This window comes from Mirounga angustirostris, unplaced genomic scaffold, assembly GCF_029215605.1.
Source record: "Mirounga angustirostris isolate CCGP_5_RB_7025 unplaced genomic scaffold, mMirAng1.0.hap1 SCAF_9, whole genome shotgun sequence".
Lineage (NCBI taxonomy): Eukaryota > Metazoa > Chordata > Mammalia > Carnivora > Phocidae > Mirounga > Mirounga angustirostris.
Window position 1 is genome coordinate 5866116 of NW_026991717.1, and position 15175 is coordinate 5881290.

Sequence of the window (15175 nt, forward strand, 5' to 3'; positions counted from 1 at the left end):
CCAGTTAGGTCCCGGGGGGCTGTACCACTGGGATGTGAAGACCCCATAGAACAGGGTGTCATGCCAGTCCTGCGGGCTGGGGCTCAGCGTGAAGACATCCTGCAGCACATTGAACGGGAAGCCGTCGTCTGGCCGCGAGCACAGCAGCTGGGCCTTCAGGAAGGACGTCCAGCGCTGCTGCAGGACCCGCTCACCGCCCTCGTCCCCCTGGGGGAGGGAGAGAGAGGCTGGGCATACGCACGGGCCGCCGGGGGGAACCTGGGGCTCCTTGCGGCCCCTCCGCAGTGGTAGCTACACAGACACCCGGAGGGGCAAGGCACAGCCAGGGCGGAATTCCATTTAGAATCAGGAAGACATGAAGGCGGGGTCCAGGTCCCATCACCGGGAGGCTGGCCAAGTAAACGAGGGTGCCCTCCTTACTGCAGAGCACCCGGAAACGGAAAGACGGGAGCCTGCCTACACACAGGGAAAGAGGTGATGATTCCCCAAGAGCAGGGAACCTGAATACCCACACTGCAGAACTCTTGCTTGTAAATAGCTTTTTAATTCTATAAATACCTACCTATTTACACATATACCAAAAAAAGGAAATAGATTATCAAGGAATATTCTAATCACCTGTGGTGCGGCAGGAGAATGCTGACGCTAACAGTCAACGTTTAGTTTTTGCCTAGCACACTCCTAAAAGCTTTCTGGGGATGGATTTAGCCCACAAAAGTCTGAGGCAGGTCTTATTATGCCCACTGAACAGATGGGGACGCTAACTGAAAGGGCACGGGACTTGCCCAAGGTCACAGGACCGGTGGGGTCGGAACTGGGGCAGCCTGGCTTGAGTCTCCGCTCTCTGTCGTGATATTACACTGCCTCTTTCTATTGTAAGTGGTTTTTGTGTGTACTTTTCTGCATTTTCTTAAATAGGAAAAAACATGAGAACTATTTTAATTTAAAAAGACAGAGAGAAAAGCAGTTAGCCAAGCTGTTCCTCCTGGAGGACAGAGGAGGCCTCCTGGTGTTTCCTGATCCTGCACCGGGGGAGCCTTCAGGGTCTCTGGGGCAGCCCGGCCCCCTCACCTTGCAGATGCGGGCAACGCGGGACACGATGGTGTTCTCAAAGAACTCAAACTCCTGGCCAGTCTCGCTGAAGAAGAAGTAGATCTTGTCATCGTCCCCTTCCAAGCTGCCCAGGCTCTCGGGAATATAGGCCGAGGCCACAAACGCTGGGTCTGTGGGACCAATGAGGAGTGTAGTCAGCCTGGGAATCCCAGACAGGAGATTGTTCTTGGCCTGGCCCTGAGGGGAGAGCGTGCCCCTCCCTGGGCTCTGGGGACTGCCCACTGGGTGTGTGGGGAGGATTTCACCTTGGAGCCAGTTGAGGGAGCTCTCGGTCTTGGTGGGGCGGAGGCTTTGGCTCCGGGAGATGGCCGGGTCATTCCCTTGGAAGCTGCTGACTGTTCCGGTATAGAGCTCACCATCTGCCAAGAGAACATTCCCATGGGAATGGCCCCTCAGCACATGGCCCTGAGTGACCCCAGCACTGCCTATCTCGCCTGAGGTGGACAGGGAAGGGAGTGGGAACTGGGAAAAGCCAAACCCAAGGGCAGCCAAGGGCCACTCTGTGCCCCCTGGGACTCAGCATGGCAGGGACCCACCAGCTCAGGCCTGGGACCTAGGCTGCCCACCTTCCCACCCCCACACGGAGCCTTGCTGACCTCATTCTGCCACTCTGCCCCCAACACTCACCAACCACCAGGGCCGTGGACTTAAAATTGGGGTCAAAGGGACAACGGCCCTTGCCATCTTCCAGGAGGATGTGCCCCACCTCGTCCTGTGCCAAAGTGAAGTTCTCCACATTCTGCAGGGAAGCAGATGGAAGAGGTCAGGTGCACGTCAGGAAATGTGTGGGCTTGGAGGGAAAGGAGGTGGGTGTGCCAGAGAAAGCTGCTCTGTGGGGGGCGAGAGGGGAGGCAGGCCCTCCTCCTCATCTCTGCACCCAGGGCGCAGTCGCGGGCACCGTCTGGCAGGGACCCTCTGCGGTGGGCATTACTAGTCCCAGTGACCACAGGAGAGACATGACAGGACTCAGAAGGGGTGGCAACATGATTCACACCCGGTCTGACTGACTCCAAAGGCAGTGCTCCAATCCACTGCCTCAAAATGCCACCCTCTGCTAAGGTGTGGGTAAAACCGAAACCAGGAGTGAGTGTGTGTGAGGAGGGGTCGGGGAGGTGGGCTGTGCAACTGAGTGAGGGCAGGGGAGAGCTCGAGGAAGCAAGAGAGGGTGTGAGTCCTGGGCTGGCCAGGACCTTTGTGCCCGGGGGCGTTCTCTTGCACCCCTCTCCACCCCCTGCCCCCACCCCCCTGCCAGCCAACCCGGCCACCAGATCTGGGGCTGGGCCTCAGGGCTCTCAGACCTACTGCTCCCTAGAAGCTACGCCCTGGGCCCTGCCCTGGGCCCGGGATCAGTGCTGGGGAACAGCGCCCGGTGCAGAGAGAGGGGCCGCTGCCAGGCCAGCCCCAGGCGAGCCTGGGCAGAGAGGGGCACTCACGATGTAGGTGCACACGGGGCTGAAGGCCGCTGTGCCGCAGGTGAACAGGTGAGTACTGTTGAGTGGCAGGAGGATCTTGATGTAGTTTTGACAGTCGCGCTGGGGAAGGAGGGAGGAGGATGTCAGGCCCAAGCAGGCCACCAGGGGGCACCGCTAAGCCCTCACCACCAGTGTGTGCGGGGCGCGTGGGGAAAGCTTCTGCTCTCTGGAGCTCCTCATATCCCAGGGCAAATGAGAACCCAGCAGCGTCCCAGGGCAGAGTACACTGAGGACCAAGGAGCATGTGCACGGGAGGGGGGCCTGGGGGCTCGGCTAGTTCTGCATTCTGGAAACTTCCTTTCAGTCTGGGAGTGAAGGCACAGAATCCCTCCCCTTAGGTGGTCTTTGCCCCCTGAAGGTCTTTTTCGGAACCTCAGTGAAAACCTCTGGTCCTCCCCACCTGCCTGGTGAGGTAAGCCACAGCCCAGAGCAGGACCCTGGACCCCAGATTCATGGATCGCCTCTGCAAGGGCGTCTAGCGGTGTCTCCAACCAAGCATCTGATTTTTTGCCCAAAACTTTATCCTCTGAGACCTTCCCCCTTTCAGCTGCTCAGGCTCCAAACGTGGAGGTCAGCCCCGACTCCTCTTCACACATCCCCCATTTCCCGTCAGGAAGCCCTGGTGGGCCCATCCTTAAACTACATCCGGAATCTGGCCATTTCTCACTCCCTTGACTGGTGCCACCCTGGTCTGGTCCCCCTCACTGGGCTCCCTCTCTGTGTCCCCACAGAAGTCACCCTCCGCCACGGCAGCCAGAGCGACCCTTTTAAAACACATGCCAACCATGGCGCTCCCCTGCCCAGCCCTCCGGTGGTTCCCCAAACACCTCGCTCAGAGTCAGTCCAGTCCTGTCCGTTCTCCAGGTATCCCACGGCCAACTCCCTCAGCAACGTCTAGTCCTGACGCAAATGGCACTTTCTTAATGAGGTGTGGCCTGACTACCTGGTTCAAGTGGCTGTGTTTGGCCTGTTGTTGTTCCTTCTTTTTCACAACTGTATTGCCAGTGTCTAAAAGGACTTGAGCACAGGGCGCCTGGGTGGCTCAGATGGTTAAGCATCTGCCTTCGGCTCAGGTCATGATCCCAGGGTCCTGGGATTGAGTCCCACATCGGGCTCCCTGCTCCTTGGGAGCCTGCTTCTCCCTCTGCCTCTCTCTCTCTCTCTCTCTCTCTGTCTCTCATGAATAAATAAATAAATAAAAATCTTTAAAAAATAAATAAATAAATAAAAGGACTTGAGCCCAGAGCACGTGCTTGATAAACGTTTGTCCATTAAGAGGTCGGGGCAGTCAGGACTCGAACCTGCGTCTGACCTCAAGTCTGGGGCTCTTTCGCCCTCGCCTCAGCCACCTCCTGCTACATGCAGGACAAGAGGTCTCCGGGAACAGTGGAGAGTGCTCCACGCTCTCCAGCAGAACCCCAGGCTGGACCAAATCCCACACCCAGCAGTCCGGCCAAAACCACACCAGGATTGGTCAGACCTGCTCTAGCACCCCAGCCGCGGGGGGATACCCAGTCATTGCTCTTGCTGGAAGCCGGCTTCCCCAAGTCCTGTGAGACAGGCATCATCATCCCCATTTTGCAAGTGGGGACACTAAGGCTCCGAGAGGCCAATCTGCTTGCCCCAGGTCACAGAGCTAGTTAGGTACAGGGCCAAACACAGGTGTGGCCATCTCTGAAGCCGCGGCTGGCTACACGGCTCCCACGCCCTGCCTCCACGCTCGGGCCAGGGCCCCCCTCTGCCCCCCTCGCTCGGCTCACCCGCGGGTCCTTGCCCTTGAAGCTGCACTGCTGTCTCCTCTCGGCGTCCGCGCTCCACGGCAGCTGCAGAACGGGAGAAGGGGGTGCGCAGGTGGGAATGGGCGTGCGCCCAGCCCCTCTTCTCCCATTGGCAGCATCTTCACACCCAGGAGGTCGGTCTTTCCATCCATCTGCCCCTCGGCCATCCTCTGCCCACCTAGCCAGCCCCAGGCACCTTCTCACCTCCTGGTGCACCCCGCCAGGCAGGAAGCTGGCGCTGGTGTTGAGAGCAAAGAGGGCCTCTCGGGCGCCCACATACAGAGTCTTGCCATCCCTGCTCAGCAGAAGGGCCGTGTAGTTGGAGACGTTTTCCACTCCAAATCTGAGGAATGGCCGCTCTTGGGAGCCTGGGGAGAGGAAGATGGACATTCCCTGGGGCCCACGCCTCCCACCAGACACGTCTCCCACCAACCTCGAGGACGGGCCGATCTGAAGAGAAGGGGGGAAGGCAGTGCATGGCAAGGAGCTGGGGACGGGCGGATTAGGCTGAAAGGGGAACAGCATTCCTGGACTCTCAAACGTTATGTCAGAAACAAATGCACAAAGATGAATGTAAAAGAACATTTATTATAGCGCCATTCGCATTAATGAAAAATGGGCAACAACCTAAGTGTCCAACCACAGGGGACGAGATGAAAAGACGCCATTAACACTGCACTCCATGGGATATGATGCAGCCGGTAAAAATGATGTTGTATTAGAAACACCAGGAAAACAAGCAAACAAAATTAAACAAGAGAAACATGGTCAAATATGAAGCAAACTAAAATATAAAGTGGTGGGTTTTGAGCATGTAATAAAAGAAAAGAAAGGACATTTAACACTCTCCTTGAGTAGCATCAGATCCAAGGAGAAGGACCTGTGAGGACGGCCCCACCCCACCCTGGTCCCGCAGCAAAAGATTTATGATGGCCGAGGGAAGCAAATGCAGGGCACTGGTCTTTACCTCGCAGTACCAGCTCACAGTCACTCATCAAAGATTTATGGTTATAAAACAGAATGCAAACTTGACCTCAATGTACAACAGAGAGACGCTGTGATGCTGGGTACCAGGGTTGTTAAGGAAAAAATGGAGTCTCTATCTCCTTGGGAGAGCAAAGAGGGCCACAAGATATTATCAATGGTTAATGGAATAAGAAACTGAGGTTTAAGTATAAAAAATTTTTTTTTTAAGTTTCTTTATTTTTTTAGTAACCTCTACCCCCAACGTGGGGCCTGAACTCATGACCCCAAGATCAAGAGTCACATGCTCTACCAACCGAGCCAGCCAGGCACCCCTCAGGATAATATTTTAAATTACAGAGGCAACCCAATATAATGGCACAAAAATGTCTGCAGGAGGTGGGGAAGGCTGATGGACGTGATGGAAAGCCTTCTTTTTCTCAGCAGCAAATCAGTAAATCACGTAAGCCAAGCAATGGTAGTGCAAGCATTTTACTTAAGTATACGGAGGAAACCACTGTACCAACAAAAAGTCTGATTTAAAAGCTGTCCCTTTAACCAGGCCTGGGCTGGGGATGACAGAGGCATTGGTCACTTTTCACAGTAAGTACTTTCACGCTTAAAAACGAATTATGTGCGTGTATCCTGGATATAAACTTGAAATACCTTTCATTGTTATAAAATACATAGTAACAGGGAAGATTCTAATTACCACCAAGTGAAGATGGTTATAAAACAGTATGTCTAGGGGCGCCTGGGTGGCTCAGTGGGTGCAGCGTCTGCCTTCAGCTCAGGTCATGATTCCAGGGTCCTGGTATCGAGCCCTACATCAGGCTCTCTGCTCAGCAGGAGCCTGCTTCTCCCTCTCCCTGCCGCTCCCCCTGCTGTACTCTCTCTGTCAAATAAATAAAATCTTAAAGGAAAAAAAAAAACAGTGTCTAGTTAGATCTTATTTTTTGTGGGAAAAGTATAAACAGAAAAAGGAAAAACAAAAAAAAGGGAAAAAAAAATATCCAGGAGGATGAATCACAAAATGCTGAAAACTGTTATCCCTGGTGGGAGTATAGGTAATTTTTTTTTTTCCTTTTTACTTATCATGTTTGGATTCTATAATTAGCAGGTTACTCTTGTGTAATGCGAAAGAAATAGAAGGAAAAAAAAGAAAAACGCACATATCTGTCCAACCAGGGTACCATCTGTGCCTTGAGCAACTAATGGGTTTGAAGAAAATTATTTAAAAAATTCGAAGCAGCTGATAAGAAAAGAAAAACAAGCAGAAATGAGCCACCCTGCCTGGCCTCAGGTATCTCCTATCTGACCAATAGATTATGACCACGCAAACAGACACGGTCTCATGAAGCTAAGGGAGCAAAAGGAGCAACATGCCAACAAAGCACTTGTGAAGACAGCTTCGTGTGCTTTTACATGGTGAGTGTTTTTACATACCCCCAGCCTGGTTCCACAAAGGGCAAGAAAACAAAGAAAAGAATGTAGTGAAACATAAACACTAAAATCAAGAACAGAGGGGGAAAAAACCCCCCCACAAATCCAAGGAAAACACCTAAACCGGAGAGTAAGGGCATATTCACACAGGCAGGTCAGAAGAGCTCTTCACACAGCTACTAGAGATGGGCTGTGCCTTTAATGCCGAGCCTCCTGGTGGCTGAGGAGAAAAGGGAAATGAAGTGACCCTGTTCTTGCTGTCCAAGAGAAGGAACACACGGCAGCCATTCTGGAGAAGCTAGGCCTTTTGCCTAGCCACTAATGCTGAAGGAAGCCCGCAGGTGGGACGTCCTAGCAAAGCCAATGGGACACGGGATGGATAGCATCCCGCCAGCAAACAGGATGACAGAGCTCCCAAGGCCGCCCCCCACGATATCTCCTGGTGAGGGAAGATGAGGACGCAAGGTGACCAGTGCAGCAATCAATGGGGGAATGTGTGTGGCTCTGCATCTGGGAGTCTTGTCATGCTCTAGAAGCAAAGTCAGAACTTGGGCGGGGTGGGGGGGGGAGCGCGGGAGCACTGGGAATTCATGGGGAAAGTCACGCCTCACATCCAGAGCCCAAACTGCGGAACTGAAACCATAGGGGTCGAGGCCTCTCTTTGAGCTATTAAGTCCAGAACTGCATGAGACTCTAGGTCTTCCGCCCCCAGTTCCCAACTCCTCACCACCTATCAGCACTCTACATGCTGGGAAGCCCAAAGAAAGTTTCTAGTTCTTTTTTTTTTTTTTTTTTAAGATTTTATTTATTTGCGAGAGAGAATGAGAGACAGAGAGCATGAGAGGGAGGTCAGAGGGAGAAGCAGGCTCCCCGCCGAGCAGGGAGCCCGATGCGGGACTCGATCCCGGGACTCCGGGATCATGACCTGAGCCGAAGGCAGTCGCCCAACCAACTGAGCCACCCAGGCGCCCCGAAAGTTTCTAGTTCTAATCCCCCACTTCTGTCAACCACAAAATTTCCAAACACAATGGGGCCCAATCGTGTTGCTTGCACTGTGTGCTGATGACCTTTTGGAACAAGCAGCCTGACCTTTTCATGCTCTGCTCCTAGGAAGTCACCCCCCTGAAGAGACCCCTCCGGCCGGCCAGCACAGATCCACACCCAGGAGGGTATTAACCCCTGCAGGCCAATGACTGCCCTACAACGGCTTACAAAGCCTTACAGAGGAAGGAACCAAACTTTAGAGAGACCAGGCAACTTACACAAAACCCCACAGCACAAAAGCAGCTGTGGTGGAAGGCTGGCTCAAGAGGTCTCCTTCCCGAAGAACCCCTGGTCGGCCACCGGCAGGATGCAGCAAAATCACCCAAAAGGCCTGATCTCCGTCCGGGTCCAGGCCTGCCCTAGGGGTGCTGCCGCCGCTGACCCGGGATGGCCTGACAACGTGCCATCTGACGAGCTCCCAGGTGATTCTCAAGTGGGAGGCGCACGGAGCACCCTCTGAAGAGCACCATGCAGGTCCTCTGGAGGGCGGCGCACGCCGGGTCACTGACCTTTGGCTGTCTCACCCACATCCCGGGGATAATGGGGAGAATACAGCCCCCAGCGGCCTCACGAGGAGGAGTCCCAGAGACGCAGGCCAACGCCTTCCACACCCCCTTCGTGGGTCTCCGAAAGCAAGGGCGGGCTCAGACTTGCCAATGCTTATCTGCCCGCACAGCAGGGGCATCTCCCCAGGGTGGGCTGGAAGTCTAGGCAGGAGGCCGCACTTGGAATCCATCCAGACACAGACATGCTGAGGGTCAGAGATAAGGTGCCGTCCAGGGGGCCGCTCAGCCCTACTCAGGCCTGGGAGGGAGTGGAAACCTGCCAAGGGTCACGTAGACAGAGCACAGCCAGGCTGGAAGGACAGCCAGGGCGTCAGTGGCCCCGGTACCTGCCCCGCCGCACCTCCTCCGCTCATACTGCGAGTACAGCCAAGGGCAAGGGCAAAGGGATGGAAGGGGGCGAGGGGCCCCTGGCACCACACCTTCCCCTTCTGCGCATTCTCCCCCTTTGTCCCCCTGCCCCGAGCCTCTCAGACCAACGCCGTGGCGTCCTGAACGCCTTGCTCCCCGTGGTACCCCCCGGCCCGGGGGGGCTGGCTTCCCAACTGGGAGTCTTGACGAGACAGAGATAAAGAGTACAGGCTCGGGAGTCTGAGACCTGGGCTCAAAGGCTGCCTCTGTCGCTTACCCGCGGTTTGCCACCAGGACAAGCCACTTAACATCTTGGAGCCTCACCTTCCTTATCTGTAAAATGGGGATAATAGCACCTTTCCTCATAGGGTTGTTATGGGAAGAAATTAGATTATGTATGTAAATAACAACGTACATAATAACCCACATTTACCGAGCGTTTTACTCTGAACAACTTTGCACACGTTAGCCGAGTGCTGGCACCGGGTCTGGCACACGATCAACACTTGAGTGGATCAAAAACAAAACCCAAAAGCCCTGCAGGAAAATCCAGCCCAGCGAGGGCTGCCAGCGGAGCAGGGCTGTTTGGAGGAGCTGGGCCTCCCTCGTCCTCAGGGTTAAAAAAACTCACGCAGGGCGATTCCTAACCCAGGTCCGCACCTGGTCACGCGGGGCTCTCCCGGCCAGAGCGCATCCGCTCTGACGCCGGATGGGTGTCGCAGGCACGTGCTGTGTGCCTGAGCTGGATCCTGCCGCCCGCCCCCCCCCCCCCCCCCGGTGTTCTGAGTGGCGTCCCTGCCCAGGTGCCTGGGGTCACCTCCAGAGTCACGGCACAGATGTCTGGGTGGACTCTCCCTGAGGTGCGTGCGTGCGTGCATGCGTCTGCACGCCCTACCACGAGGCCTGTCCAGGCTTGTGGGTTTGCTCCGGGCTGCTTTTTGTGTAGAGGTGACTGGGAGGGGGTGTCAGCACACCTCGGGGGCAGTCTTAGCTTCTAGGCTGCTCTCCGTGTGGCAGAGAGGGCGACTCGTGTGCTCTCCTGGGCAGCCTGTGCTGCTCACACATCCCCCACATCCTCTACCCAGCGGGTTGGGCCAGTAGGGAGCAAACTGGTCTGCCTGAGGCTGTGGCCGGTTTTCCCAGGCGGATGAAACCTTTCTATCCACCCTGGGCAGGCCTGAGCTGGTGGCTTCCCCGGGGCTCCAGGAAGGTAGCACAGGGGCTGGCCTGGGGCTGCCTCCTTGGAGAGGGCACGCTGGACGGGGCACGTCCGAGCGACCTGCAGGGCCCCACTCCCCCCCACCCCCCGGGGCCTGGGGCTCTCTCTGCGGGAAGTGGTGCGGGAACAACTCAGCCCCCAGCCTCAGCTAGAGCTTCTCCCCTTCCCTGTGACTCAGCCGGAAGCTTGGAGCTCTCTGGGGTGAGACAGGAATCGGGCTCAGCAGGGTCCCCACCCAGCCGAACCAGCGAGCTGCAGCAGGGCCGTGACTCAGAGCACCACCCCAGCTTTCTCTCCACGGTGGCTCCTGGCACCACGGCTGACGCTGACCTGGCCCTAACATCCTGCCCCCCGCAGGCCCCAGCAGGATGAGGCCAGAAAATGCCAGCTTCTCTGTGAAGAGCCAGGAAGGTGCCCCCAAGGCAGGGAGGCAGCTGGCTGCCCCTCAGCTCCAATCACAAAGTCCCCAGAGAGGGGTCTGGGCCCCAGGACAAGTCCCTGGGAGCCTCCCAAGAGGCTCCGTGAGAGCACCTCTTCCTCCCCAAGGCGTCACACTGGACTCCTGGACCCACTTGTACCTGCAGGAGCACCACTCCTAGGGCAGGACTACTGACTCAGCAGCAAATGAGGGCACGTCAGCCGCCCAGGACGCACATCCTGCCTCTACACCGCCCCGCCCAAGTGCTGGGGCAGGGCAGCCCGAGGGGCCAGAAGCGGTGGGCCCAACAATTGTCACCAGGTGGCTACCGGGCCAAGCCCCCAAGCAGGGAAGGATTATTCTCTGCAGGGGAAGAGGGGCTGTGGGCCAAAAGTCCTCCCTATGCTGGGGTAACCAAGAAAGAGGTAAGAAGTCAAGGGAACCCAGCCTAGAAGCATCCCCTGTTCCTGGGGCAGGCACACTTAGGGAAGCCCACTTCCCAAATGGCCACGCCTATGGCTTCCAGCGAGGGGGCCAAGAGCTCCTGCCAGAATCACCAGGTGGCCCCTCACCCCTCAAAGGCAGCCCCCACCCCGGGTACCCTAACCCAGGACCTGTCATGAGCTGTCATCACCTCGGGAGCCTCCCCTCCACCAGGACCAAGGGCAGCTCCTCTGTTCCCTAATAACCCCTCTCCCGACTGCCCAAGAGTCCACCTTCCTCCTCTCACACACGTCTCCTGTTTCCTGAAGAAACTGGGACCAGGGGCGCCCGGGTGGCTCAGTCGTTAAGCGTCTGCCTTCGGCTCAGGTCATGATCCCTGGGATTCTGGGATCAAGCCCCGCATCGGGCTCCCTGCTCCGCGGGAAGCCTGCTTCTCCCTCTCCCACTCCCCCTGCTTGTGTTCCCTCTCTCGCTGTCTCTCTCTCTGTCAAATAAATAATAAATAAAATCTTTACAAAAAAAAAAAAGAAACTGGGACCATCAGGTATGGACAACCTCAATTTCCCACTGCCTCCCTATCTCCTCCAAGGCCAAGTCCCGTGTTGTCAATCTCTGCCTCTCAGAAAGCCGTTTTTTTCCTTCAATATTCAGCCTAGAAATCTATGTGCCTCCCTACTCTCCTTTGCAGCCAAACTCCTAAAAAGAAGAGCCGCCCAGAGCTGTCTCCATTCCTCACCTCCCACTCACCCCGACTGGGAGTCAGGCCTCAACCAGCCCCACACTCGCCAGGGGCCAGGCATCACCTCACTGCCAACCTTCAGACACTGAAGGGCATGGCCTGCAGCACCCGGCCTGGTGGAGGCCCCCTGTCCCATAGGTGTGGGCCACAATGGCCTCAAGGGTCACTTCCCGTCGCCCTGCCACTCCTTCTGGGCCTCCATCCCTCCAAGAGCTAATTTACCGGAACATCTACTACACATTTTCAATGGATTGAATGCATGGAGTCCTGGCAAGGTGGTTGTGAAGGAGGCCTGACCACCTGAGGTTTTCAGGGGAGAGCTGCCTGCAATCAGCCAGTTAGGAAGAGTGGTGGAGCCAGGATTGGAACCTGGGCTGGCAGCTCTAGCGTCTGTGTCATTAACCTAACTGCCGTCGCTCTGGAGTCTGCTCTTTCATGTTGTTCCCTGGGGTCTGCCCTTGGCCTCGAGATCACACACCCACACCCATCGCTTCAACAATCCAGACACTGGCAAACCCCAAATCTCGCCATCAGTGCAGATCTTCCATCCAGCGGGAGACTGGCCATGACCACCGCCCACCACTGCCCCCTTCGGCTTGGGCTCTCGTGCCCTGCGTCCCCCACTGGAAACCTGGACAGGTTCCTTCCTCCCTCTCCTTCACCCCACGGACATCCCATCCATAATCAAATTCTGCCAATTTTCCCTCCTTAATACTTGCCAAATCTATCCCATTTGCTACCACAGTCCTGAGCCAGGCCACCACCCTTTCCCGCCTGGGATACCACCACAGCCCCCCAACAGGCCCCTGCCCCCAGCCCAGCCTCTGTGCTGCAGCCACAGGGCTCTCGGGGAACTGTCCTGGTCCATCAGGTATGGACAACCTCAATGTGCCCCACTGTCCAAGCCCCAAACTCGCCAGCCCTCGCCACATCTCCCTCCCCTGCTTCAACTGAGTGACACCAAGCTGCAACTGCAGGTCCTATTTCTCTCGCCTTTACTCAAGGCCTGCAACGCCCTTCCTTCTCACCAATTCCTACTCATCCTGAGACTCAGCTTGGTTTCACCTCCTCCAGGAGGCCTTCCTGAATCCCCAGCTGGGCGAGGGCCCCCTCTCTGCGCCCGTCACTTCCCCTTCACACCTCTCACGGTGCACCGGCCACGTGGTTTGCCGATGGCTTTCTGTGTCTGTCTCCTCCACCCAGTCAAGAGCTCCTTGAGGAGCAGGACGTGCTTATTCATATTTGTATCATCTGGCCAGGTAAGGTCCAAGGAACATGTCATTGAATGCTAAGTCCCAATTCAGGGTACTCTGGTCCAGGGAGGGGTCTGAGATTCCAAGAGGACAGCCCAGAGGTCCCGAAGCCTCTCGCTCACAAGAGCGGGTCTGAGAAGCACTGCCCTGCTCGGCCCCCTCCCCAAAGCACTGAGCACTCAGTCCCGCGAGCTCGGGGCCCAGACAGAAGCGTGACAGCTGACAGACAGGAGAGAGGTCACAAGGGCTGTAAAGGGGAGCCGCACTGCCCACGTGTGAGTCCTGACTTATCACTGACCAGCTGTGCAGCTCGGAACGGGGACCTGCTGTCCCTGAGAGGGAGCCCTCACCAGGCTGCCGCAAAGACCAGATAAATGCAGCGTGGAGGAGTGCCAAGTCCTGCTCCCAGATTAGGGGGCCACCAACAATCAGGACTGACCCTATCCGTACCCTCCCCTGCTCCTCCTGCCACCTTCCTTCCTCCCCACCCTTGCTCTGAGTAAACACCCACCACTCTGGCCACCTCGGCAGCCCACTCATGCAGAAGAGAGGGGACAAGGGCAGGTGGGGCTCCAGTCGCCTGGAGGCAGGAGCCCCTTTGAAGAGGTGGCTAGCGCTCAGCCCCAGATGCATGTTGCCAAGTGGACTGGGGGCCCAGCCTTGCCAGAACTTCAGAAGAACTGGAAAATTGGATTTTTACCTTACATTTCCTGAGTTTTAAATATCAGCAACTAATGAAGATTTCCTAAAACACTTGGAGGCCAAAGAAAATCTACTTCCGTGCTGGCCCTGGACTGCCATCCCACCCCCCCACCCCACCCCGCCGCAGGGTGCAAACCTGTGTCTGAGATGTTTGCTCCTGGTCTCCTGAGTGGACCGTACTTCCACCGTGGCCACACCATCCGGGGCCTCAGCCGGATCCCGTTCCCATCCAGGGAGTGACCTCCGTATGTCTCTTTACCAGATGGACAAACGTAACCTATCAACTATTCCAGGGCCCAGCTGGGCCATTCTGCTGCTTCCCCGCACTTCACAACTGAGGCTGGAAGCAGCTGTTCTAGTGGACAGAATGTGGTTCTCGAGTCAGAGAGCTGTAGCCCACAGCTTGACCCCAAACCTTTCTAGTCGCACGACCCTGACCGCGTTGAGTTAGCTTCTCCAAGCCTCGGGCCCCCCACAGGATGGAGCGACCCCACCTCCGGCACCTGGCACACGGTGGGTGCCCCAACCTGGGCGGCCTTCTTTCCTGTCTGTTAGCACCCCTCAGAGGATGAGCAAGGGGAGGCCAAAAAGGAGAGGAGTCTGCTCATTTGGCCCCCGTTTAGTAGCAGTTATGATAAAATGAGAAATTTCTGTCTACTGGACCCACGGAAACCCCCTCCCCACAGCCCCACCTCTCTGAACCCTACTAACCGTCAAGATGGGCTTTTCAGAGGACCCATCAGTGCAGAGCAGAGAGATCCCACAGAGAACACGTCAGATCTCAGGGAGGCAGAGCCATATGCCTTGGACAAAATACTTCACCTCTCTGAACCTCAGCTGTCTTATCTGTAAAATGGGGATAACTTTACCCACCGTGTAGGGCGAAACAAGACAACTAAGCCTGGCGCTCACAGTAGCTCTATACCCACTACCTTACTTTCGACCTTCTTCTAGACACGAAACACTGCAACACAAACGCGAGGACGCCGGCTGTGCCACCTCAGGGCTGCAGGTGGTCTTGCCCCGAACCGGAGAGGCTCACAGAGGAGTGGCGGCTAGAAAAGGACCAGGGAGACTGCATAGGGCTAGGCACAGAGAAAAGGCTCGCCTATGGCTTTGAGGATGGCGGGAGATGGGGTGGAGCCTTTACGGGACCTTGGGCATCTGTCCCAAGACGGCAAACTCCATGTGAGCCACTCTCCACCCTGGACACAGCGGAGCCTGGCCGGGAGGACAGAATGCAAGGAGGAGGGGCAGGGGCCCACGGGGAGGGCCCCATCAGAGGCCTCTCCACCCATCCTGAGCACCCACGGCAGGGTGGGAGTCGGGCCACAGCCTCTAGAAGGGGACAAAGGAAAGAGTGACTACATAAGCCGAGTCCAGCCTTTTCTCCAGGCTCTGTGCCATCTTCTGTCTCCCTTGTGTGGAGGATGAACGTGCAGGTGTATCCAGATGTGCCCCCAAACTTGTGCAAGCTTAGAGTTTTGCTGGGCTGGCTTACAGGCATTTCGACACCCAGCTGAATGTGGGTTATGCACAGGGCAGAGTGGAACCAGTGAGGGGCAGGGCAGAGGGAGAGGTGCAGTCCTCCCCCAGGCAGAGGAAGTTCTTAGGGGCAAAGAAGAACTTCAAAGAGCTGAACCAGGAGCACTTAAAAAGTGCACTAAATTCAG

At 56.4% G+C, this 15175-nt stretch overlaps 1 protein-coding gene across 4 annotated transcripts in view; it reads right to left on the reverse strand.

Annotated features, from left to right (window-relative positions):
- The window catches only part of SEMA4B (semaphorin 4B), a 37055-nt gene that overhangs the window by 5044 nt on the left and 16836 nt on the right, over positions 1–15175 (reverse strand). For all 4 annotated transcript variants that reach the window (XM_045899397.3, XM_045899390.3, XM_045899395.3 and 1 more), the window contains 7 exons: positions 4568–4731; positions 4346–4408; positions 2547–2645; positions 1741–1852; positions 1359–1472; positions 1072–1223; positions 26–207 (listed from right to left, as the gene is read on the reverse strand). In XM_045899397.3, coding sequence (XP_045755353.1) covers positions 26–207; positions 1072–1223; positions 1359–1472; positions 1741–1852; positions 2547–2645; positions 4346–4408; positions 4568–4731 — 886 coding nt within the window. The remainder of the gene's footprint in view (positions 1–25; positions 208–1071; positions 1224–1358; positions 1473–1740; positions 1853–2546; positions 2646–4345; positions 4409–4567; positions 4732–15175) is intronic.